We start from the raw sequence: 27,680 nt of genomic DNA, 5'->3' as shown, positions 1-27,680 counted from the left end.
TTCCGCAAATTCGGACGTAAGAGCGCATTTTTGTCATGGCAGAAGCAGCAACGAAGAAAAAGAAACCCAAGGTTTTGTCGGAGGAGACCAAAAAGAGAAAACGGGAGAGTGACAGAGAAAAAGGAAGGACGAGGATCAATATTGGGCCAGCGTTTGCTCGATGGCGTGAACTAAAGGAGGAGGAGGGGTTCGTGACCGATGCTGACTTGGCCGTCATGCTTTTGGACCAGTAAGTAATGTTGTACGCATGTGCGAACTGGGACTAAAAAAAATCGGCCCTGGCATTTTGGACCAGACCGGTGTAGCAGCCGAAATAGGTCCCCTCGGAATTCCCCTTCTAGCTTTTTGTACCCCAGCTGTTTTTTCTTAATATTTATTTTATAGTTTAGATTGTTGTGAGCTGTATTAGATTGTACAAACACTATATATATGCTATAGCATACTAAAACATACAAATAAATAAAAAAACGCAGATATTGCGCATGCGCTGTCCGCAGATACGCTTTTCCGACTGGAGGGGGAACGGACATTCCGAGGGGAACGAAATCGGCTGCTACACCGGCCCCTCATTCGACAACGCACACATTTTCGGTCTTTTTGGTCTTTGAATGTGTATACCAACCATGACATAAAACACGGCTTTGACTAAGTTTTATAAATCATTATCAAGAACAAATTAATTAACTGAAAGTGTAACCAAAGGTGTGGACAGACAAAGCTAATTTTGTCTAAACAAAAGAAAACAAATTAAAATCTCTCTGCCTTCTCGTGAACTCTTCCATTTTAAAGCAATACCGATTCTTTTTTAACATTTCCAAAAAAGTTTCAGTCGTTCATCCACTCGCTCGAAACAGGGTGAACGGCACTTTCACATTCGCTTTGCAGCCCTCTATTCACCTTATTCCGCCACGCCCCTTTTTAATTCTTCGTTCTTCCGCATTTTGTCAACCGACTTCCGCTGCTAATATGGCACAGTGCATTCGGTGGTTAGTTTGGTGGTTAGAAGATTGTTTGTAGTTCACTATAACTTTAGCGAAATGACAAATATCGCTATTGCTGTAAATGTTTTAAATTAGGAGCACGGTTAAAACTTCATACGACCCTCGGATAGTCTTATATTGTCCCAGCAATCGTCTCGTGGTTAGACGATATGAAGCGGCCGCGGCTAGTAACCTGGCATATTTAATTACCTTGTCCTGTCAGGAGTTGATGGAGCAGCATTGAAAATTATTAAAAGTATGTCTACCAATATTTACACAGTGATTTCGTCTTTTTTAAAGCAAATGTGCACCTTAGCCAGTCCAATAACTATTTCGTTTTTATGTGGTACCATGATAGAATTCATTTGCAAACATACCAACACTTATTCCTTCAAATCAGGAGACTTAAATCCTTTTAAGTGGAATCTACAAAGCTCACATATGGTTTAAGAAATTCCTTACAGATAATATCTGATCACACTGTAAAGGTTTATATAACTGCATGGCAGGTTACATCTGATCACATAGTAAATGTTTAATATAACTGCATGACATCTGATCACATTGTAAAGGTTTAATATAATTGCACAACAGATCACATTGTAAAGGTTTAATATAATTGCACAACATTTGATCACATAGTAAAGGTTTAATATAATTGCACAACATCTGATCACATTGTAAAGGTTTAATATAAATGCACAACATCTGATCACATTGTAAAGGTTTAATATAATTGCACAACATTTGATCACATAGTAAAGGTTTAATATAATTGCACAACATCTGATCACACTGTAAAGGTTTAATATAAATGCACAACATCTGATCACACTGTAAATGTTTAATATCACTGCATGACATCTGATCACATATGAAGGTTTAATGTAACTTTACAACAGGTTAAGCAAGACCACCCTGCAATAAATTAAGACACAGCTTTATCGGAGTCATCAGGAGCTGAACCCAAGTGTTTATCTGGAAGCTGTTGGTGTAGGTACTGGTAAAGTGCTTGGCGACTGTGTAATGGATGCAATATCAACCCTCTGTAAAGCTGAACCAAAGATGGTTGTTTCTCAGCAGAGATATGTACATTTCTGCCAGCTCAACACATTGAAGCAGTTTCTCGGACAGGGTTTACAGGACTAGGATTTAATTATATTAGGACATTTTAGTTTTTACAAACAAACCCTACAAAAAAACAAGAGTGGGGCGCATCTTGTGACAAAACAATGGCACTCATATATGTTGAGGTATGTCAGTAAAAGGTGTTTTTAAATTATTGTAGCTCAAATATGCATTTTAGCCTGGGACCAGGATAAGCCCTGTCAGGGAAACTGCACCATTGTTTTCCCCAGTTCAGATGTATGTTGCTTCAGGTTGAGTTGTGATTTTAAAGTGTAGTTGTGTTCAGAGACGGATTGATCCTCCCATTGTGTTTCTGCATCACAGTTTAGGAACATGTTGATTGTATCATCCTCACAGTTGTCCACTGCATCACTACACATCAATGCATCTGTGAAAATAATATAACCATAAACAGTTTTATGTTAGTATTTAAAATAAACTTGCATCATGAGACTTAATATATAAATGGCCCCCATACTTAAACAGAACAGTGTGTAAGAGAGAGATGCATTAAAAAGAGACAGTAACATTATACACACAATCTCTAACTTCAGTGTTAAATAATACGTTGTTTAATAGGTCATTATCAATATCTGAATGAGAAATGAACTGACATTCTAGCATCTGAAATCTCAGTAACTTGTAGGAATCACGTGGGCTACTGTAAGAATGCAATGACTATAATATCTCGTTGTATATCGTAAATATAAAAATATAGGTGGACAATTAAAACCATTCAAATAGTTGCATTTTATAAACTAACGTTACTGCTCTTAAGTGTATTTGTAGAACGGACTTCACAAATCTAACTTTAGGCGAACGAGCACAAAGTTAGCTAAGATAGCTTACCTGAAACTGGCCACCTTTTCAACACCCGGCGTGGTTTAAAGTTACCGGAACATCGTAGTCGAACCATTACTTGGGATAAGGGTGTTCCTCAGTTGGCTTAAAATTGGTAAGAAAGAAACATAAAGGCGCTCGAGTGAGCTTTTTAAGCGTAAGCGTCGCCTTCAGTCACTGCCTCAGCTGCTCATCGTCTATGCGGCCGGAAGAACGTTGACAAAATGAGCGAAATGGCGCCGCCCTTGTTGACGTGAAAAATAAGGTGAATAGACGGGTTGCACGGCGACGTCACTAACTGGTTGCGCGCGCAACCGAGGGGCAGAAAGAAGAGACGTGCATTGTGTTGTATGCTAGTAGCGGTGTCTGTAAGTCAAAATGCCAAGGAATTTTTGCGTGGAAAATAGTACCAACAGAGTCAGTGCTGGGTGCCTGATGTTAACATACCAGTAGATGCGACTATTACGTTACTAGCATTATAATTATAAAATTATAATTCATACATGTATCACAGTAACACTGCAAAAATAAAGACAGAAAAACAGATACAACTAAAATCAAGTCTTATTTATGTACAAACATTAAAGAACGCTTCAATAATTAAGGTTGTTGCAGTAGCAGATCAGCTCACCAATCGGTCTTTCTGCCCCTTGGTTGCGCGCGCACCCTGCAATGTTTGTAAACTTGCAACCCCTCTATCGGCCAAAACCGCACTAAAGAAGTTTCCAACCGTCAGGTCGCGGTCCTATAGTTCGAGTGAAAACTACATAAAACTTGCTTTACGGCAGTGGAGCATCATACAGGCTGTGGGTGTAGCCTACTCGGCGGGTACAGAAAGAAAGAAAGATACCATTACCTAGCGTTCATGCAGATTTTCAATTGTTATCATGGCGGAGCCTGCAAAGAAAAAGAAGGGTTTAATTTCGGAGGAGGCGAAGGAAAGAAAACGGGAGCACGATAGAGAAAGAGCTCGAACTAGAGTGAACCTCGGGCGGGCTTATACTCGTTGGCGAGAGCTGAGGGACGCCAGGAGTTGCAAGACTGATGTTGAGCTGGCTTTCCTGCTACTGGACTTGTGAGTAATACCGGTTTACAGATACTAAACATGCCGACAGACTTGATCTCTTTTTTTGTACAATGCATTGTAGTCTGTTTAATATCAGAATAGCTACGCCATAGATAACATGCGTCAATCGATATGTGTGTGTGCTTGTGCGTGTGTAAATATTGCCAAACACGCAAGTTTACATTATATATTGCAAATTACTGTCATTTGAAAGTAATTAGTTACATTACAATATTGCTGTCTCTAAACTGTAATGAGTTACACTACTTTTGCGTTACTTTTGACTTACTTTCATCAAAATAACAGATGTATGACTAGGCATTATAAAATGTTAAAATGTAGTTTATTGCTGCTTATAAATCTAGAAGTTATGTGTTGGCCCTCGAGTTTTGAATAGGCACAGTAAAGACTTATGGCAAAATACAGTAACAATCACTTTCAGAATCATAGACAAATGATCTGGTAAAAGTCTGGGGAAATTATGGTACACATACCAAACACAATAAAGCTAGAGCCCACTATAATGCAACCTATAGCCTAATAACATGGCAAGACACGCAAACGCTTTTCATTTTTATTCTTTAATTTACTTTTAATTCAGACTCACAGCACAAACCTGACATGCACTGGGTTGACACAAGTTATCAATAAGTGCTATTGGAGGATCAGGCCTCAAGGAATACAGCTCATTTCAGTACAATATAAGGATTACATGTAGGCTAACATATAATTGCTTTATAAAACATAGACAAACAGAGGAACACTGATTTTTGCCCAACAATGCATATAGGATACCATACAAAGGCTGTTAAAAACTTGAAACAGTGATGTTTAAATGTACTAAATTATATTTAGATAACCATGTTTAAGTCTAAATTAATGTTACGTTGTAGTTTAGGTTGCTGTATGTAGTAAAACTGTAGATAGCATAGGAATAGCCTAGCAATCTATTATGTATATGGACTGTAACCATAGCAACGTTAGCTTACCATGTCATTGCTGGTGTTGATATGGATTTTACTGACAAGCTTTCTAAGAGTCTCTTTACTTCTGGGGTTCAAGCGCATGGGAGACCAATAGAAACTTTCTGTTGCTTTTACTTAGTGCTCTCATTCGCAGAATTATTTAACACTGCATCCCGGACCTGATTGCGACCACTTTAGTCAATGCTTATACAGCCGCGGACTTCCCAGAAGCGGCTCTTAAAGATACGCGTCTATAATTGATGCGTATCTCGTCCAAATCGCAGTTCAAATACAAAATGAAAGTAAAAATAAACATGCATAGAGCACCCGGAAACAGACATACTATTTTACCTGCAGCTTTTTCCTGTGTGGATGCTGGTCGTGCAGCATTGGTCAAAAATAAAAATAACACCGTCTAATTTTGAAATGCATTGTTGTAACGTGCGTTACTAAGACTGTAACGAGTACAATATTACCAAAATTGTATTAGTAATTCGTTATATTACTGCATTACAGCAAAAACTGATATATATATAAACAACTGAAGGTACATGATATAAATTGGTAAATTGCTTATAAGTTACTATTTAAATCATGCAGATGAGTTGGTGGTGTCAACAGCCAAAAGCTATACATTACACAGGCTTAATTGTGAATGTGAACTGACCTGAAAGTGATGCACGGGTTTTATTTTGGACTTTTCTTTTCCATTTGAAGGCAGAATGCGGTGGATATAGTAGCTGTCCATCAACTGTGACGCATGTCACTGTGCAAACAGATCGCAAGAGGAGACTGCTCCACGTGTTTTCTAATCGCTCTTGTGGTACTTTTAAAGGGACACAAGGCAGTATTTTTATGTTAATAAATCATCTTTGTAAGTCGGTATATGGTTAAATGACTCATTACTAGACGAATGAAGACTCTCTCGCACGCCCCTATAGTCTGTAGGAAGAATACCCCACTTGCAAGTTCGCTGTATCCGACCCTGTGTCCTTCAGTCTCGCAAAGTCTCAGATATCGCGAGAAGCAGGATCACTTTACGGCAAACAACACACAGGCAGGCGAGCGAAACACGGCTAGCGATTGTTGCAAATGGCAGAGCCGGGGAAGAAGCAACGAAAATCCTTGACGGAAGATTCCAAGAAAAGAAAAAGAGCTTTAGACCTAATATATATATATATTAGGGTGACCATACGTGCCATTCTTCCCGGACGCGGATTTCGGGTGAGTCTTCTGGAAGTCATATTTGTCGACTGTATACGTCATAGAGGATTATTATTATTATTACAGAAAAGCAACAGTTACATTTTATGGTAAGAATGAAACTACGATTGCATGTCTTATGTTTTTAACTGAATGGCGTATGTTGTTAACAAATACAACTTCCGGAAGACGCACCGAAATCCTGGCCAGGACGCGTCCGGGAAGAATGGCACAGAGAGAGAGATGGAGAGACATGGAGAGAGAGAGATGGAGAGATAGATGTAGAAGGATTATATTTGTCTAAAGTTTTATTAGTAAGGTCTATAAGTTCATCTGGACGAATGATGTTTTCCCTTTGCTTGTCTTTATATATTTTTTATTTATTTATAATTATATTATTCTCATGCCCACTCTCCCAATAAAAAACAAAACACGAAAGCAGTAGTTTGCCTCGTTCATATCGGCCGTTCACGTTAAAAATACAATTATGCATGACAACACATTTTTTTTAAACGTACCCCAACACTAGCTATGTCCTCTTTGCTGAAGTGTGACGTGATTAGTGTCATGTGCAATGTTTATACATCTCATCCAATCACAATCACATTCATCCGGATGGCGCAATTTATCTGGATAATTTTTTTTACGATGACAAGCCAGAATGAAAACAACCCAAAATGAAATTGTAGTAACGAGGCTATTTTTAAAATGTAAGGAGTAGAAAGTATAGATAATTGCGTGAAAATGTAAGGAGTAGAAGTAAAAAGTCGGCTAAAAAATAATTACTCCAGTAAAGTATAGATACCCAAAATTTCTACATAAAGGCAGAGTAGGCAGGTCTGTCTAAAAATCTTTTTCCACATTTGTTTAGACTGTTTATATACCAATACATAATTAAAATGTAAGTTCTCTGAAAAAGAGTGTATAAAAGTTGAGTGTCTGTAAACCTCTCACAACTGTTTTAAACACTGCTAATTATTTCCATTCGGGAAAAAACAAACGATTGGCTTCGGCGACTGTCACTCTCTCTCGTGTCCATGGCTACCACCCCTGTTGCTACAGGATCTGCCCACATGCGCATGCCCATTTGATTTGAGGATTGCAAGAGGCACAGAACCTAGACTGTGGTCAAGTCAGCCGCCACTCCAATAAAGACAGTCAACTACCATTTTTTTTGTGCACGCATATACTAGATGTTACAGTAAGAGATGGATTTAGAAGTGATTTCAAAATAAAAGCGATCTTTCAACAATAAACGTAGTTTCTTAGTCAGATTGTCAATAGTGAAGTAATATAATAAAATTTACACTATGCATGTACAGAACTCTTATTATTCATCTATGCCTACGTAAATACTGTTCTTTTTATTCTATGGCATCTTTAAAAAGCAACTGAAGACATTTTTATTTTGACAAGCTTTTAGTTGATCAGGCTTTTATGTTTTAAATTTTGTTTTAAATTGTGAGTCCTGTTGCACTTTGTAAAGCACCTCATGTCTCTGTGATGGTTGCTATATAAATGAAGCTTGCTTGCTTATTTACTTACCTATTTATTACCTGGTATTAACCCAGAACAACTTAGTCAGTGCATAGCAACACTTACAACTACATAGGGTTTTTTTAAAAACTGCCTAGTAATAAATATAATATAAAATGAAATATGCATATAAATAAATATACAGAAAACTTAAAATGTTTAGTAAACACCTAGTAATAATTAAGAGTCATTGCACCAATTTAACACACATTAATCACCCAGAAGAACATAAGTAGTAAATGGCAACACTCTTACGTTTATATATAAAACATTTACCTATTTATATAAATGTTTCATTTAAAAACTTAAAAAACAATTCAGATCACCCTTGTGACAGCATTGCACCTTTTTTCACATAGTAATCTCCCAGAAGAACATAAGTAGTATGGCAACACTCTTACAACCACGTAGTATTATCTGAAAACGGCCAAGTAACTAACCTAATATAAAATTTAATGCATATAAATATATAAAATAAATATATATGAATATGAATTATTTAATTACTACATATATATATATATATATATATATATATATATATATATATATATATATATATATATATATATATATATATATATATATATTTATTTATTTATTTATTTATGACATCTGACAGAAACGTCTCAGAGTTGTACTGCACATGAGCAAACAATCAAATAAATATCTTGCAGATGTAAATGCAGACATCAAATAGACATTTCCGATATACATACTGTACTGTTTTATATTTTATTATATTACTACACTGTTGACAGTCTGACTAAGAAACTACGTTCGTTGTTGAAATATCGCTTTTATTTTGAAATCATTTCTAAATCCCTCTCTTACCGTAACGTCTAGTATGTGAGCGCACATAAAACAGAGGGCTAGTTCGACTGTCTTTTTCGGAGTGGCTGCTGGCTTGATCGCAGTGAATCTGAAGAGTATGGCAGAGAAAGACACTTCAAAATTCACGGTACCTGCATATGCAGTCAGCGAAGTCAAAAGCGGCAAAAAAAGGAAGACCGTAATGGAGAAGGCAATGAACAAAAAGTATTTGGATCAACAAAGAAACCAAACGAGAGTAAATATCGGCGTGGCCTTTAAGCGATGGCGAGAACTGCGGGAACTCAAGGGGCTGAAAAGTGACGCAATGATGGCTTTATTTCTGCTGGTCAGGTAATCTAGCTTTTTCATTTTGATTGTCTTTTTTGCGTTTATGTTTTCATGAAACCTGTATCAGTAGCACACGTAGCTGCCTAGCTAACATAACATTACTTACTTAGCAGACTTACACTGTCGTAGCTATAACAGGGTAACACTGGTAGTGAGTAGTAGCCATCTTATTTGTTTATATTCATAGTGATAAAGTTAGGTATATTATTACATGTGATTCCGACATGATGTTACTACATGCACCGCGCTCCTTCCTCTTTGCTCATCTCATGTAAATACTTCTTCCAGCTGAGCGATCTTCTTCTTCTTTATTGTTTATTGGCGGTTGGCAAATCGGCTTTTGGTGCATTTCCGCCACCTACTGGGATGGAGTGTGAATACCTAGGGTGATGGAAAGGAAAACTACTACATACAATAATAAGTAATAAATGAAATAAAAAAATTAAAGTTAAACACTTCTTTGTGTAACACCTTACATTCTGTGTATCAACCGTGTATCTCTCAAATATTTAAATAATATAGGGTACACTTTTGGTTATACCTATGCACTCTGAAATAAATATTTTATTGCTAACCGAACTTTCAGTTCCTTAAAGGAATATTCCATTTTCTTAAAAGAAAAATCCAGATAATTTACTCACCACCATGTCATCCAAAATGTTGATGTCTTTCTTCGTTCAGTCGAGAAGAAATTATGTTTTTTGAGGAAAAAATTGCAGGATTTTTCTCATTTTAATGGACTTTAATAGAGCCCAACATTGTACATGAAGTTGTGCTTTTAAAGTGTATATTTGTTATTTTTATTGTCAAAAATGACAATCTTTTTGCTAGATAAGACCCTTATGCCTCGTTTGGGATCGTTTATATTCCTTTGAAACTCCGTTGAAAAAAAAGTGTTAAGTATTAAATGTTGGGCTCTATTAAAGTCCATTAAAATGAGAAAAATCCTGCAATGTTTTCCTCAAAAAACATAATTTCTTCTCGACTGAACAAAGAAAGACATCAACATTTTGGATGACATGGTGGTGAGTAAATTATCTGGATTTTTCTTTTAAGAAAATGGAATATTCCTTGAAGTTCATCCACAAGTTGAATTCGTTCATTATTATATCCTTGACAGGGAACAAGCACATGCTCCAGCTGAGCTGGGGTCGTGGCTTTGGAAGAAGCCCAGAAGGGAGGATTGAATGGAAATAATTAGCTTAGTCGTGAAAGGTCTACAGACACACTCAATGTTTATACTCCCTTTTTCAGAGTACTTGCATTTTACTTATTTACTGGTATATAAAGACAGTCTAAACAAATTTGGAATGTATGTTGTTTAGACAAGACCTGTTTACTCTGCTTTTAAGTAAGGTAAGTAAGTATTTGTACTTCGTTACTTGACACCTCTTTCGCTGATCAACTGTCTGGATTTATGGGCTGGTCAGAAAAAATAATATATAGGCGCCCATGGTTGTAAGTAATGGACAGAAACCAATAGGCTATCATAATGACACTGGCTTGTAAACGTGAACTACTTGATCTTTTGGCGTTTGAAAAAATAAAACTCATGAAATTATATTCCTATCACATGCTGCAAGGCACACCTTGGACTTTGTGACCTAAAAAGTTGACCCATATAAGTAGGCTAGCCTATCACAAATAAAAAGATGTAAGTCTGATCTAAAGATAAAATGAATCCATAACAAGCACGTTAACGACTTCGTTTTAGGAACAAAATGTCTATATCTTGCTCCTGCCAATCGACTGTCATGCACAGTTTATATCCAACCGTAATCAAACGAACCTGAAGCAACCAATTAACATCTTCAGCATTGCTTAGTTCGTGCGACTTGCCTGATCAGACATTGTTTTCTGTTCACTTTTGTGCAATTTATTTATTCGGTGGATGACTTCTTTTCCTTTGCTACAGTGCTGCGCCCCTAGTGGCCAAAAAGTTCTGCAGTGTGCCTTTAAAGGTGCTCTAAGCGAATTGAAGCGTTTTAGACCATAAAACATTTTTTGTTACATACCGGAAACATCTCCTCACTATCTGCTTGCTGCCTGTCCGCTGATCAAACTGTAAAAAAACGCGATCTTTGTAGACAGCCCAGGCTTCACAAACGGCAATATCAACAAATGGCCAAACCTAGCATCACAAATCAAAACAAAGTATTCCAGCCAATAAACGACAAAAAGGATTTGGGGGTGGGGGTTGGGCGTGTTCATGAAAGCACGGAAGGGAGGGGGAGGGGGAGGAGTTAGCTACGCTCCGTCTGTTTGAAAACAGTTTCGAAAGTCAACAATAACTAACGTCTCGCAGATTCGCTTAGAGAACCTTTAACCAAATAAAAGTTTATTTTCATATTTGCATGACAGTAACAGCAGGGGTGTATTCCAGAAAGCAGGGTTAACTTACCATCAGATTAACCCCGAACTTTGGGTTGATCAACCCCAAACTTGCTTACTCGGGGTATGTCGGTTCCAAAACACAGTTTAAGAGTTAGTTCAATCAACTCGCTGAAAGTAACCCAGAGTTAAAGCGCGCTCACGGTAACAACATAAAGGCATTGTCAATGGATCGCAGATTTCACGAGTCACCATGGAAACGTCAGAGAACTTAAAAGTTTTTAAATGAGAAATAACATTATAAACCAACACTTTCTGGCAAAATCAACGTTTTATAATCGACTTAGAAGTGCGTGATTACAAAACAGATAAAATTAATTAATTAAATAATTAATACGAACCTATTTTACCCCATTTAAGTCCAATATTGTATGTGTCTCAACGAAAATACACACAATATTATTTAAAATAATCTAAAACAATCTAAAATAATTAATATAGTAAAAATAATCATAGATTTTATATATGATTGTAAACATATGAATTATGAATATCTTTTCCCTTGTGAAAAGTAACAATGGTTTAACTACAGTAAAAAACATGGTTACAGTAAAACCATGGTAACCACAAAATAACCATGGTTTTCAAAAAACATACTTAAACCATGGTTAGTGTAGTAAAACCATGGTTCTGCTGATAGTAATCAACGCACCAAAAAAAAACATGGTTACTACAACTATACACCAATAAAACCATGGTTAATTTCACAAGGGTTGTGGCACATAAAGTGCAAATCTGTCATAAGGCTTATTTAAAGGGTTTTTTTGTAGATATGATTGTATTGTGTAGGCATAAAATGCATTATGATAATATTCACTATATTGTACTTATTTTACTTCTGCTCCTTTGGGTGAACCTGTTTAGTTTTAGGACTTTCCTTGTATGACACTGTGTCACCATCTTTTTTAACATTTACTGATAGCTGATAGATTTATGCACCCTCTTTTATTTGTAAAGCTTCCTTACACTCCTTACAGATTTTCAATAATGTTGTGTAATGCTTTTCATTACACTACACTGTAATGCTTTTCATTACACTTCATTTGCATTGGACCATTAGGATCTGCTGTGACAGAAGTGGAGAATATAAATGTTACATTAGTGTCAATAGTAACATGTTCTAATATGTCCTTTATCATCTAATATATGCAAATATCTCAATTTCCCTTTGCTCAAAAATGATAGCTCTGGAGAGCAGCTACAAAAGGCCCATTTTAAAGAAATAAAGGTGATTTAGTAAAACACCAACTATAGATCAAATGTAGAGAGAGGGCTAAGGATCTGCATGTTTAAGAAATAAATATTATACTATGAAATATATATTTATAATTTCATTTCATTGTGTACATGATTCTAACTGATAATAGAAAATCTCTGACCACTATGCCATGTCTGTGATTCAATGGTGTTTCATCTAATGAAGTCTGTGCTTCACCTGTGTCATTCTGATCAGTGTTAAATCATGCCTTTGCTTCATGGGTGTCATTCTGTGGGCCAGGTCAGATGCACATGCCTATCAGAGACTGCAGCCAGGGGTAACTTCGATCCCTCAGTAATTATTATTATGATAGGCATCATGTGTTTCTATTTGTTATACCCATTTACTGTAACATTGTCACATTGTCACTTAAGTAACATAGGTTAAGATTCATTAATGACAATGTATTTGCACACACATTTATTATAACTTTAGATTAATCTCAAATTATCTAGTAAGCGAAAGATGAGGTTATTTATGAATTGACAAAATTGATATGGAAATGTACTTTATTGTTAACATTAATTAACTGATGGAATTGTGTTTCATACATCCACTGATATTTGGAGATATATTAATAATGAACATAATTAAATGTATAGTATTTAGTCTGAACACAAATATGAATACATTTTTAATAAAATTTAATTAATAATTACATTTATAGTAATTAGTCCAATCACAAATATCAATCCATGTTATTAAAAAATAGTTTCTTTAAAAAAAATTCATAACACACATTTTTTTAAGACAGCAATAAATATTCGCGACTGTAAATGCAATAAAATAAAATAAATGCTTTAACATTGTAAAATTATGCAAAATATATGCTTCCACGCCCGCTGTACGCTCGTCATAAGTACACGCATGCGCAGACTTCCTCCGGAGCCTCGTTTTATTAACTAAAATGAACTTACCTTGCAACATAACCTGCTCCGGAGCAGGTTATCTTCAGAGAGTCAGTTGCTATGGTTACTTACATAACCCGAAAGTTACCTCCGTTTTTGGAACCGAAAGCAGAGGTTATCCGCTTACTTACTCCTAAACTTACCCGGGTAAGCCACATAACCAGCTTTCTGGAATACACCCCTGGGCTTCAATTCTGTTAATAGTCAAGTTATAGCAGCAATAGTCAATTAAATTAAAATATATAATACATTTTTTTTTATTATAAAGTACTCAATATTTTTTATTGTGTACATATTTTAAATGTGATAGTAAATAAAAATTTGTGTGTGTGTGTGTGTGTGTGTCATCAATCTGCGCGACCCTGTCGTTGACTTTCTTTGATGACGTTTGCAGGACGTTCCAAATGAGCGTTTATTTTCATTGAAGTCCACTTCAACTGATATACCGTGCTCAGGGAGTAGGGAGCAGTGAACACTCCGTAGGGACCCTGTCGAATGGAATGCACCTGAAGAAGTAGTTGTAAGCTGTGTCCCAATTCGAAGGCTGTGACCTTCTAAGGACGTATTCGAAAGGGCTCGTTATAGTTGTGCGCAGGTCCTACGGCGTAGCCGCCACAGCGTAGGTTCTGCGTCGGTTTTCATTAATACTTTTGCGTCGTCGTCCGATATTTTTAAATAAACAATAAAAGCCTTTATTAAATAAAAGTGTGTATTTAGCAGAAACAAGTTTCTTGTCATTTTTTTTGTTTTATAAGTTATGTTTTGTATTAATATTCTGTTAATGTTGCGTATATTTCTTAGGTTAATTTTATTTGATATACTGTTAAATAGTTTAATCAACATCGTGTCATATTTTCTTACAATTTTTATTTTTCTGGTTCCATATTTATTTTAATAATTCAGAAACATCTCCACTGTGTCTTACTGATGGGTGCAGTGGGCGCGTGCAGCAGGTGATGCAATTTGTGGGTTAGACAGTCTCATTTCTCTTTGCGGACTTTAGAGGCTGACACCTTCAAAGACCAAGTGCTCGCCTTTTAAGGTCGCGTTCTTAGAAGATCACAGCCCTTGAGTTGGGACACAGTAAGCTGTCCCGCATTCTCAGACCCCTTGTTTTTCGTGACAGCGCCTCCAATCAAATTGGACCGGATAAACGTGTGAAGAACTTAAGCCGAAACGTGAATATCGTCAATTTTATTTAGCGAATCATACTCATTCGATTTCTTTTTTTAATCAAACTACTTTATAGCTCATCGATACATCAACATATGAATAGTCCATTTAATAGTTGGTAACAAAATTTGAGCCGTTAATCTATGTTTTTTCCCCGAAAATATTTTGATAGCTAACGTTAGCCTTTAACCTTGGACTTTTTGTAGACAAGCCATTGTAAAGATTTGATTAAAATTAGTTGACATTAAAGTAGACCATTTAAATACATTAAGGGGCGGTTTCCCGGACAAGGATTAGCTTAAGCCAGGTCTAGGCCTTAGTTTAATTAGGAAATATAACTAGTTTTAACAAACATGCCTTGATAAAAACATTACTTGTGTGCATTTTGAGGCAAAACAAGGAGCACTGATGTATTTTACCCTACTAAAAAATCCAGCTAAGACCAGCATAAGCTTGTGAGCTGGTTTCCCAGCTTGGTTTTAGCTGGTATTTCTGGTGTAGAAAGCTGGTCTAACTGTGTTTTGCTACAACCAGCTAACATCTTATGGTCTTAGCTGAATTTTCCAGTAGGGAGATATGTCAGTGGAAGTTGTTTTCAGTTTGGACCGCTCTTATATTTATTTTATTTTTGTCCGGGAAACCACCCCTAAGTGTGTTAATATCAAAGAATGTCATCATTAATTATTTAATAAGATTATCGTTTGACCTTATTTTTTTAATTATCTTTTCTTCTAAAACTATAAATTGAATTAATTAATGCCGGAGTATATATTACTTTATATAATTTATGTAGACTACTTAAATTAGTTCTTATAAAACGTAAGTATTTAAATTAATCATGTAAATTAACTGTGATATGAAGTTGTTGCCAGGCATTTACAACTCATACACTTGCCTAAGTAATTATTTTAACTTATGCATTTACATTACATTTCACATTTAATCATTTAGCAGATGCTTTTAGCGACTTATAAATGGGTAGGTTTTTTAATGCAATTGAAGACGAAAAGTAAAGTCACCAACGCAATTCATTCTTCCTTTTTTCTTCGCTTAGACCTGTTTACAGCAAGATTGTGTTTAGGTAGTCGTTAAATAAAGTACAGAATTGTTTATTATTGGGTTTTGTCTATTCTTATTTGAGTTTTGCTTCCCATTAAAAAATCAGGTTTGTAATATTAGCATGATATAATGTTAATTAGACCATTATAGGTTGAACTGAAAGAAAATGTAATTTTAATAAAAAAAATTGTAGCAATATGATATCACATAATATTTTTCGGAAGGTAGTTCAATCTGTAAATGTATCCCTACCATCAGTAATTTTCTTTCCACACGCTCAAAAAATAACTACTGCGTAATTTGTTAGTCAGAGAACACAGTGAGGGTTTTTTGGAACATGCAAGGGAACGCAAATATTTATTTGGATAACTTATAGACCGTAATATTGCATCCTAATGTGTTTAATGGCATTTGGATAGGGGTGTTATACGATCTTCCAAACAGCAGGAGGCGCAGTCGAGGGGTCTGAGAATGCGGGACTCTGGGTGCAGGACTGTATCTGCAGGCTTTGAGATTTTGAAAATCCACCTCTCCCGGTTCATCTGAACCAGTCAGCGCAGGGCTGTGTAAAAATCTGCCTGTCAATCAGAGTTCCTGCATACAGATGCCCCCTTTCCCCTCGCGCGCGCTATAATATCACATGCATTCGCCTGAAGTTCACAAGGCTGTGGGGATTGAACCCAGCGTGATGGCGGAGGGAACATTCACTCAGAACAAACTTCCGATTCCTCGGTTAGCAACCATAGCTAGGAGAACAACCAAGAAAAAGAAAACAACCAAGGAAAAGAATGAAACAAAGATAGAAAGCGACCGTGCCCGTAATAAAACTAGGATCAATATTGGACCGGCATTTGAAAGGTGGAGAGATCTACGAGATTTTAAAGGGTTCAAACTGGATGCAGAGCTTGCCACTTTTCTTCTCAAAAGGTAATGATGCTTTATCATTTAAAAATACTCCCGTAGTGTGGGAGGGGCAGGGCATGAAAATTGTAAACATACGAAATCATCTCAATCCTCCAGAGTTGCCGATTGTAGTCAGAAACGTCTCTGCTGTTTTGCTGGCAGGCGCGTGCAGCAGGTGACGCAAATTATGGGTCCTCCGAAGGCGTGACCATCTCGTTTCAGTTCTCTTCGCGGACTTTGGAGGCTGCCACCTTTAAAGACCGCGCTCGCTTTTTAAGGTCGCAGCCCTTGAATTGGGACACAGCTGTAGTGTATGCGTCTGTCTGTCTGTCTGGCTACTCGCTTATTTATGGACCACGATTACGCTTTATCGTCCGCCGCTGTTTGTGTCGGCAAAGACGGCTCCCGTAAGCGTAAGCGCACGGGCCAACCAAACGACCCAAGAAGATTTTGGGACAAGCAGAGAGAAAGATCGAGGATCAATATCGGTGTCGCTTTATCTAGATGGAGAGAGCTTCGCGACCAACTTCAACTACTGAGAGATGCCGATCTTGCTTGTGTTTTACTCGACAGGTGAGTAGTTTTGAATCGTAACACTACAAAAAAATGTATGCTATCAACTTATATCGATCACAAGATTCGTTTATAACATCATTCCACGCTGCATTAGAGCGTCATTAATCTTACAAATGGTACCTAACGTTATATTGATATGAGTCATTGCAATTTTCCCTCCAAACATTGTATTTTGAATTTATTTTATTTAAATGTAAATTTATTTGTTTAACAGTAAAAAAGTATTTGTGTCGCCTAGCAATGATGCCATGCTAGGTTTCCGCTTGTAGAAACTACGGCAACGCATTGGGACAAATGCGGAAGTGGTTGCTATATACAGCATTTCATGCACGCAGCTGTTGTGTGGGTTTAGTCGTCATGGATCACAATTATTTTTTGTCGAGTGCAAAAATACGCGAACGTAGATCATCAATTGAGGCAAAATTGCTTCGGGACAGACTTAGAAATAAAACAAAGGTCCATATCGGTGAGGTGTTTTCGAGATGGAGAGAGTTGCGCGAGAAACTAGGACTCGATAGAGACTCCGCTCTCGCATTTGTTTTAATAGACAGGTAAGCGCGCGCACACACACGCATTCGAACATGACGTGAAATATACGTAAATAAATAAACTATCCGGGTTTTAAAATGCCATGTGTAGCGCATTTTTGACAGTCTATGATGATTAGTCCCTTTGATTTTTATTTTAACACGCAACAGTAAGGCCTCTGGTATCCAGGAGCTTAAAGAGACACAAATTTTTCCTTAATATAACAGCTTCAAAGTTATTTCAGTGGTAAACAAAGTCATATTAGGGCGAATCATCCTCCTGTTGAAGCTCGGGTAGGACGCCGCTGGAAAAAACAGCAATGCAAGCTTGAGAGGAGAGCCCTTGACAAATCTCGCGAAAATCACGACTTGCTTTACGGCACGACGTCATACACATAAGCAACAACTGCACGCGCGGATTTGAGACGTGATGCTCGACGATGGAAAAAGTTAAAAAAGCGCGTTCGGAAGATTGTAGAAACAGGAAAAGAGAATCTGACCGCGTTAGGAACCGGACAAGAGTCCCACTCGGTCAGGCTTTTACTCGTTGGCGTAAGCTAAAAGACAGCACTGGATGCAACAGGGATGCTGATCTGGCGATCTTGTTAATGGACTAGTAAGTAAATTTCTTATTTGTAAACTTGTTTGCGGTCTATGTTGTTGCGCTTGCTTGTAGTATGTCATGCGATTATCATGACAACAGTTGTCAATATCTCACATAATTATCAGGACATTAATAAGCCTAGAGGTTGTAAATAGTGTAAACATGCACAATTTGCAAACTATTATGATAAATGGCAATAATCATGTATAGTAGGTATGTTGCTAAAATTTTCAAAATGGTTAAATGTTAGAACTAGTTGTTCAGATAGAAAGAGCTTGAAAAAAGCTTTTAAATGAGACCAAGATCATGTTTATGGGTTCATGAATAACAAAATACTGGCCATTTGAAACTCGAAAATCATCACTTTATTTTGTCCTATGTTTTCCATTTAAAATTCAAGAAAATGTGTGACCGAAACATGAAAATTCTAAAGCTATAACTTTTTTAATTTTTGAGATATTGACCTGAATCTTTCAGGATAAGCTGTTTGCCATATCCTCTACATATTCTACCTCTGAAAAGTGAAACTGCTATATAAAAGAAACAAACCACCAATTACACCAAATAACACTTTTTATTCAGAATATCACTAATAACCACCCCAGGATTGACTTCAAGATCTCATTTGTCTTTAAAGGGGCGGTGAATTTGTCGATTTTATTGTTTTATACTGTTGCCTGATGTCTACTTCTGATGTCCGCGTGGTTTTTACATTCAAAAACATCAAAAACAATAAGTAATAGGCTATTTTGTAACATGGATTAGTGGCTGTCTGGAGAAATGGTTCGTTTGAAGGGGCGGGCCGCATTGAACACCTGGACGTAAACACCCACTGCTATGATTGGACGGCTTCATTCTCCGTCATTACATGTGGGGAAATGTTTTAAAAACATTAATGTGATAAAAATAGCAGCCGAACACAAATATGTTTGAGCCACAAAAGATTCTGGGTGCTAAATATGATACACATAAATGACAATACGTATATTAAAGTAGAAACAAAACTCGACGTGACTAAATTACCGTATACAACACAGTAAGCGCGCATCAGAATCTAAACTGCGGCTAATAAATCCTTATCAATAACTTTGTATAATTCGATTGTGCTTGTGAGGTTGCTTTTACATTCACGTAATGTTAAATACCACAGTTATATGATAAAAAATAAGCTTTGTTGAGTGTTTGACCTTTCAAACGTAACTCGCCTAAATTACCGTATACAACACAGTAAACGGGCATCAGAATCTAAACTGCGGCTGATAAATCCTTCTTTATAAATAACACTGAATATTTCTACCGTTGAATTACAGTCGTGTTGTTAAGTGGTGTATCTTTATTAATCGTTTAATGTTTTTAGTACATTAAAACAGTCAAACATACGTGTTTAGACACGGATGTTACAACAGACATATCAAGCGATCTCTTCTAACAAAGCAATAGTGAAACGCAGTAACTTAAATAAAGTAAAATGTCTTACTGTGTATAATGCTGTGTCATTGTTGTCAGATCCAATATAAGTGTTGCTTTTAATCACAGTCTCTCTGCAAATCCAGCATCGACTTCTTTGCAAATAAATCCGTGTAACCAAAGTTAACAAACACTCCCCACACGAGCTGGAACTTCTTAAAAAGCAAACTTTTTCCAGGCATTTAATGTTATGTTCCAAGCCTCCGAATTAAAGTATTTAGCTTCTGTGTTGTTCCCACGCGGTTCTTCCACAACCGAAAATGCGTTTCCAGTCTATCATAACAGATCACCGCGTCAAAATAAAAGTCTCTCAGAAAAAAATGTATTTAAAAGTCATTTTGGTTACATTTGTCAATCTTTAAAGACATATTTACTTGTTGAGACACATGTGTGTCACGCGAAGCTGTGGGCGGGACTTCAAAAGTGGTCCTTGTATTTGGCTATGGGGCGGTGCTTCAATTCTACTTTGACGTCATAGATTTCCGAATTCCACACTGGCTTGTTTTACTGGCTTGGTGCCAAAAACAGTTATATTTCAGTAGCACGGACGTTTTCAGTTCTGAAACTTGCAGGATGTTCATTTAAGTATGATGACCTCTTATATAACAAATTATCAAGTTAAAATTGAGTATTTGATTCACCGCTCCTTTAACCAAAGGGTTTCGTATCTAAACTCCTTAACAAGTTTAGATTAAAAAAATTAATAACCATTTTATTGTTTTGCATTAAATTTCGCACACATTCTAATACATAAAGACATCTACTACATGGCTAAACGTCTGCTTCACATTCTTTGTCCATGCAAGCAGATATTGGGGGGGGGGTAAAACTCCTGTGGTCGTTGTTCAAATTTATTAAAATTTCGTTCACTTGTAGTTTAGCAATTAAACGAAATGTCTATTACTATTTCAAGAATATCTTTACTCAACTTCAGCAAAAACAACGACGATTTTACAAACAACAGACTTCGGCCAGTAGTTAAACATGAAAGGTGGTGACTGAAAACGAGAAGGTACCTATGGTTCTTCCGGTGGTGTTAACAATAAAAACTCAGAAGCATTATTTTCAACAACACTGAGGCGCCACCTGAGGAAATCTTGAGTTTAGTTGAGCAGAACCAAAAAATTAGCCACGACAGCGGAGTTACCAGCAGCATACCTATGTATAGTGACATTATAACGGCCAATGTTATGAAATAATGCAACGTACACAATTAACTTTGTCATGGCATTTTGTAATGTTTACATTACAATAAAAACACAAATGAAATTATACAGTAAACATAGACTTTAGACTGTTTACTTGTGATTTAGCTGCAATCATGTTCAAATGTTATAAGCCAGCATATGCGGTAGGCTACTTTATTATTATAGGCCTACTCTACACTTGGAATAAACTTCTTTTTATCCTATTACCATCATCTGTAGTTTAGTAGACTATGCGGTAGCCTAATATTTGTAATGAAATTGTGAAACATTACCTGGTCATTATCTTCTGAGTCCCTCTGTGCATATTCATGCCCAACACTATCTTTACAGGTACCGGTGTACAGCGTGGGGGTGGGAAATTACGACAGTTGCAAGTATTCCCCAGCGACTCCCTGTTTGACAAAAACGGAAAATGCATAAAGCGCCTTTAAAAACTACATGACTGAAAATCCTCTCCTTGCAGACAGCAATATGCTGCATTGGTGGAGAGACACAGGCTGCATCAAATACCCAATCCTCTCAACACTGACGTGAAAATACCTGTGTGTGCCAGGCACATCTGTGCGCTTAACGTGTGTTCTTTACCGCAGAGAACATTGCAAATAAATAGAAAGCCGCACTTGATCCAAATCAAGTTGATAGACTGCTCATATTTGCAAGCAATACAAAAAATGAATCAGGCCAGCCTATATGCCTTAATCCTGCTGCTGTTTAGGTTGTCACGTTATTGTTATTTTTTGTGCGTGTTCTGAATCGCGCACATTGTATGCTAATGTTGTGGTGGCATTTCATGTAAGTTGATATTCATACTGATAACCTGCTGTTTCAAACATTATGTTAAAAAATCCAGACAGACAAAAACCATTGATAAACCATGCTTGCTACAAAAAAATCACAGTTAACGTTACTCTATCTCTGTAGGTTTCCTTGTTTTGTTTCTTCTCTCTCCCGCTGTCCCTCGTTCTGTTGAATGTCAAGCTCTGGGTTTTAATATATTGTTCTTTATTCAGCCATTGGGCTGTCCTTCTTGATGAGCCCTGAGCTGTAATAAATATATTCTAATGAAGTGTTGTTGTCCTTCTTTTCTGAATGTTTTTTTAACCAAGTCTTGTCTTTTGTGTATTTTAGTTTTGAGAAGATGATGATAAAAGAGGAGAAGGATGAGATGTTCTGTAAATCAGTAGGAACTGATCTGTCCATGCTGGATATTGATGTTTTCATCACAGAAATCTCTCGGCTGAAGAAAGAGGTGGCGTTACTGGAGACAAAGCTGAGGTTAAGAGGAGATGAAGGACTGATGAGAGAGGTTTGTACAGCTTAAACATCCTTTACCTGTTTGACAACATCAAATCAATATAATCATACTCCGTGTGTTGTGTTGTGAGGATGTGGATGTGGTTTGTTGTGAATCTTCCACACAGGACTCCGAGCTCAGTCTGACTTTACTCTGTTATACTGAGTCAAAGCCCACAGACGCTCAGGACACTACAGTGTGTGACAGTAATCAAGGCTTACAGGATGAGGAATCTACTGATCAAACCTCCACAGAGTCTCTGGATTCTGTCTGGAACGCTGGAGAACAGCAGCAGATCCTACAGATGTGTTCAGTCAAACCGATGGACCGTGGGATCCAAACAGAGATTAAAACAGAACCCACAGAAATAGAAGTAGACCCCACAGAAGAGGAACATCACACCGACGACGATGATGATGATGATGATGATGATGATGATGATGATGAATACTATGATGACGACGATGATGATGATTTTAGTCCTTCAGGTATGTTTGTTTTAATGTTTAGTGTAAAACACATTAGTCACATTTTACAAAAAATGCACAGTTCAATGCAGAACCTGTTCATTCAAATTTAAGGTGTCAGGATGCTCAACGTGATGGTAGTGTAGCTAATGCAGTTTGTTTTTCTTATTGCAACAGAAGAGAAGAAAGTGAAGTTTTCCTATTTTTTATTTTTTTGAAGTCCCTAAAGCATATTTAAAAGCGTCATTAAATGAAAAAAAAATCTTGTTTATATTTGCCGTTGTCCTGCGCCTTTTGTGGGCTTAAGAAACAATACAGTCTGACATCAAGTACAAAACGAAGTACAAAATTAAGTGGGTGTGGACACCAAAACTTTATGACGGCGTTTGTTTCCAAGGGAAGCATGGTGTCTTTCAAAAACGCCAGGAGCTGAGCGCAGAGAGTTTAAAAATATTCAACTTTGGGTTAAAAGCTCATCTCCGCAATGTCAGTTCTCATACGGCCTTCCAATCATAGTGGAGGGGGGCGGGACAAATCACAACTAACAATCCCATCGTTCAACAACTGATAAACAAAGCAGAAGTATATCAGCAACAAAAGTGCTCAACTGAAAAAAGCTGGCAGTTGGCTGAAAAAAGCTAGTAGTCGGCATCTGCCTGGCGTTTTCAGACGGGTTTAAAAGCTTTGGTGTGCACACCTTCTAAATATGTAAAATTTTGAGCAAAAGGCTAAATAGCAGAAACCTTAAAAATGAAAAAAATATGCAATTTGTGTTTTTTTGCAAGTTGTGTTTCTTGTGTCAGAATTGCAAATGTTTTTCCATCTCACATTATTAAGTCAAAATCACCTCAAGCGAGCGTGAAAACTTTTGCAGTTTCCATCACTCATTTCTTATGCGATAACTCAAAATGCGCAAAAAAATCATGGTGATGGACACCCAGTTAACGTCAAGTTTCAGACCAGGAAGGCTCTTTGTCATGTGCAATAGTTTAGAATAAAAATTCTTTACTTAAACCTCATTCACACAGCAATTTGCTAAAGGAAAATACCCATAAAAATAGGCAGACAAGCTTCTGTGTAAAAGCAAACACGTTCGTAATTTTTTTTGGGGGTCCTGGAAAGCCATCAGTGTGAACAAGATGCGGAACAATGCCGTAATGGATGTGTCATAGTGAGGAATCGCAACAATTAAGTTATGGTTCAGCTCTTTAAAACGAGGGGTTTACATACAGATTTACATTCACGATGAGAAATGTCTGCAAACTGGACTAAAGCAGATATCAAGTAGCTTGTCACAGTCCACGGGAGGCAGAGATCATTCAGCAGCATAAAAGAATAGCGCGTCACGTGCTCATATGACCTTATAATACCATATTTTTCGGTCTTTAAGTCGCGTTTTTTTTTCATAACTTGGCTGGTGCTGCGTCTTACAGTCAGGTGCGCCTTGTAAGTCAGTATGAATTAATTTTGACATTTATGAGGCAATAGACAATATTACCGTCTACAGCCGCGAGAGTCCGCCATATGCTGCTTCTGTAATTATGAAATTGTATGGATTCAGTAATGTGGAATGACGAGTGTGCGAACTTCATGCTAGTCGGCTTGTTCGGTTAATTTAGGCTATTCAACCTTCCAGGTGAATTCTGTATGCTATGGTTTATCGTTTACATAACAAATAATATTACTTTAATGTAGAGACATCTGTTCAGCCTGCTGTTCTGTCTGCTATTGTTTAGTTGAATTACTTGCCTTTCCAGATTAAATGTCTGTTCTTCGGCTTTGATTTTGTGAAATTATTTTCTTAATAAACGCGACGTATAGACCACTGTGACTTTATATATGTTATTTCATCTTAATGACACATTTTTGAATGATGTGGCTTATACTCCGGTGCGGTTTATAGTCCGGAAAGTACGGTAAACAAAATTACCCGCTCATCGTTGCAACAAAATATATCGTTCAGCTCTTCAAAATGTGGTTTTTAAATTCGCATTAACATTCACTATGAGAAATGTCTGCAAACTGGATTAAAGCAGAGATCAGGGATCTTGTCAAATATCCACTCTGAAGCTGAGATCATTCATCAGCTTAATAGAATGGCGCGTCACACGCTCCTTTTATAGTCCTATCATAAACACAAATGCACGCAAGTGGTTTCTGAACAGAAAAATATTGAATAATTAGCAAACTTTAGACACTGCAGAGAAGAAACTACCAAGGGCAGGACTTTAAACGCATCACATGTCTTTACGGCATCTGTGTAAACACACACACACACACAGATTCTAGCAAACCGTTGCCGGTGTGAATGAACCAAAAATCCTGGATGCATTTTCCGTATTGTCTGTATAAAAAAGGGCTTAACTAACATAGCTTTTGTAGCACTTCTTAAAGCTTCATAAACATGATCTTCTCTCTTGTGACTGTACAATAATATACAGAATCACCTTCTTGTTTACTCTTTGCAATTTGTGCTAACACAAGTCAAAACTGATTTGTAATGCTCTTGTGTTTCTTTCAGATATGAAGAGTGAATCAAGTTCTGGGGAAGAGACCTCCTCTACATCACACAAGCCGTTTTACTATGTTGGAAGACCTTACCAATGCACTGAATGTGGCAAATGTTTAAGCAACAAATACAATCTTGATGTTCATAAGATGACTCACACAGGAGAAAAACCATACGAGTGTCCTCACTGTGAGAAGAGATTTGCCTGTTCCTTCAAACAAAAGAAACACCTGCGTGTACACACCAATGAGAGACCGTATCAGTGCAGTCACTGTGGAAAAACCTTTAGGTTTATAGAAACTTTAAGGAAGCACGAAATAACACACTCTGAGAGATCCCATCAATGTTCATACTGTGATAAACGTTTCTATCATAAAATGGATCTGATAATCCACGAGAGAACTCATACTGGAGAGAGACCTTATCTCTGCTGTGACTGTGGAAAGAGCTTCTCTAGTCCCACAGCCTTTGGTTTTCATAAGCGAGTTCACACTGGAGAGAAACCTCATCAATGTAGTTTTTGTGGGAAGTGTTTTAGTAAACGTAGTAATTTAAAGACGCACCTAAGAATTCATACAGGTGAAAAACCTTACAAATGCACCGAGTGCGGAGAGGGGTTTAATCAAGCGGTTCTTCTGAGAATCCATCAGAGAGTTCATACAGGAGAGAAACCTTACGTCTGCTCCATCTGTGGAGAGAGATTCGCTAATGTAGGACCTTTTAAGACTCATCAGAAGAAGCATGCTGAGCAACCAACAGACCAATAACTTGTAAATAAAAATTGTTACAAACACGGCTTACATTTGTAATTTGAGATTTTTGTCCTTCTCTGGATACCTTATTTAGATTAATAACACTCAGATTTATATATCGGAAGAGTTGATCTGCTGTGAGTTTCACCCTTGGTTATGATCGGCTACACTAGATGATGTTAATGCTGTACACTCAATAAAACCCATTGGGGTCGTTCTAAAGTTCTGGTTTTGTCACATTTATTATCTGGGCCTGAATACACAAAGCATTGTATCTTACAACAAATAGTTCTCTGAAGTAGTCTTGACTAAACCTTTTCACAAAGCAGCTGAGACCAAGTTACTAATTTTAAAATGGTAAAATAATAAGCCAAGAGAAAGAAGTGGTTAACCTAATTGTTGTAAATGATGTCATCAACATAACTAACTATGGGCACAGTGATTGGCTGATTGAGGGGTAGGGTCTCTATGAGTAAATCAAGCATAGACACGTTTTATCATCATGATGCCATTAAAAAAAGATTTTAAAGAGTAACTAAACCCTTATTCAGAGCCTGACTTCATCACTGGCAATATTTGAAAAATGCAAGAAAAGTGGGCAGACCCCAACGGAGATAGAGGAGATGAACTTAGCTTGTACCAAGTGTGTGGTGAGATCGTAACAATGGCATGGTGAGCTTGAACCTGCTTACATAGGATCCTACCACTTACATCACACAGTACCACAACATCCAACAGGAAACTTCAACTGCAGTAGCCACCGTTCAACCTAAAGCAGTCAAACGTTTTTACACCATATGTTGTACAGGATTCCCACTGGTCTTTGAAAGTTTGTGAATCTGGGGGAAAAAATTCAAGGACCTGTGAAGTTTTAAAAAATATACATACATAGATAAAGGTCATTGAAAGTGCTTGAATTTATTTTGTGCGATAAGTTTTCTGTAAAAAAGCCCATATTATTCCCTGTGTAGTGTAGGATAATATCATAAATATTCTAGACTTTTTAAACTGTTCGCTGTAAATGCTTTTATCTTCTGTATGTGAATGTTGATTCATACCAAAATGCTTTTTTTGCATAGTTGTGTTTGACACATGAAAACGTCTCTGGTTACATATGTAACTGTTGTTCCCTGAGAAGGGAACGAGACGCTGCGTCTCTCTTGTCATTCTTCCTGTGTCCCTGTTATGCCGTCTTTGGCAATATTTCAGATAGCGATATACTTCCTGGCTCCCGCGTCACCCTGTCTTTGTCGTTAAGCCTCACCATTGGTTGAATTTGATATACACATTCAGACGCACTTACCCCTGGAGGTGTCCACAAAGTGTCACCATAGTGACACAGCACGGAACTGTAACAATGTATCTTAAAAGGTAACACGATGTAACCTTGCTCTCACTTGAAATGTGTCCCAACATTTAGTCTTTGAATTTAAGGCCATTGGACCTGGAAAGTCCTTGAATTTGAAATTAACTTAGGTGAGGGAACCCTTATTGTAGCATTGAAACACTTTATACCCAAATGTCAAAGTTACTCAAATTAATGAACAGCACTTATAAAGGCCCATCACAGATCATAAAATAAAAAAGTTGGTTTAGGGTTAGTTAAGATAAAATGTTTTTGTGTTGAAATAAAGATGTTGATATAAATATCAAACTATCAAATCTCCCCACGTGCATTATTTACTGTAAACATGTTAATAGCTGT

At 37.1% G+C, this 27,680-nt stretch overlaps 1 protein-coding gene and 1 long non-coding RNA gene across 8 annotated transcripts; one reads left to right on the top strand and one right to left on the bottom strand.

The window, feature by feature from the left end:
• Positions 1-5: 5 nt before the first annotated feature.
• Positions 6-26,197, top strand: LOC135750648 (uncharacterized). Of its 7 annotated transcripts, none has more exons than XM_065269604.2 (4): positions 6-229; positions 22,082-22,259; positions 22,339-22,735; positions 25,236-26,197. In XM_065269604.2, exons 1-4 carry the CDS (start codon positions 36-38, stop codon positions 25,988-25,990), a joined length of 1,524 nt encoding a protein of 507 aa, XP_065125676.1. In that variant the 5' UTR covers positions 6-35; the 3' UTR covers positions 25,991-26,197. The 7 variants fall into 7 exon arrangements, with proteins under 7 accessions (XP_065125676.1, XP_065125677.1, XP_065125675.1 ...); XM_065269605.2 differs by lacking the exon at positions 6-229 and adding an exon at positions 3,699-4,023; XM_065269603.2 differs by lacking the exon at positions 6-229 and adding an exon at positions 8,578-8,882.
• On the bottom strand, positions 1,810-3,569 carry LOC135750696 (uncharacterized). Its single transcript, XR_010532773.2, has 2 exons — positions 2,958-3,569; positions 1,810-2,496 (listed from the first exon to the last, which is right to left on the bottom strand). It is a non-coding gene; the product is annotated as an uncharacterized lncRNA (long non-coding RNA).
• Positions 26,198-27,680: the final 1,483 nt, after the last annotated feature.

The sequence above is a fragment of the Paramisgurnus dabryanus genome, chromosome 4 (assembly GCF_030506205.2).
Source record: "Paramisgurnus dabryanus chromosome 4, PD_genome_1.1, whole genome shotgun sequence".
Classification (NCBI taxonomy): Eukaryota; Metazoa; Chordata; class Actinopteri; order Cypriniformes; family Cobitidae; genus Paramisgurnus; species Paramisgurnus dabryanus.
This window is presented reverse-complemented; position numbering and strand designations above follow the sequence as displayed.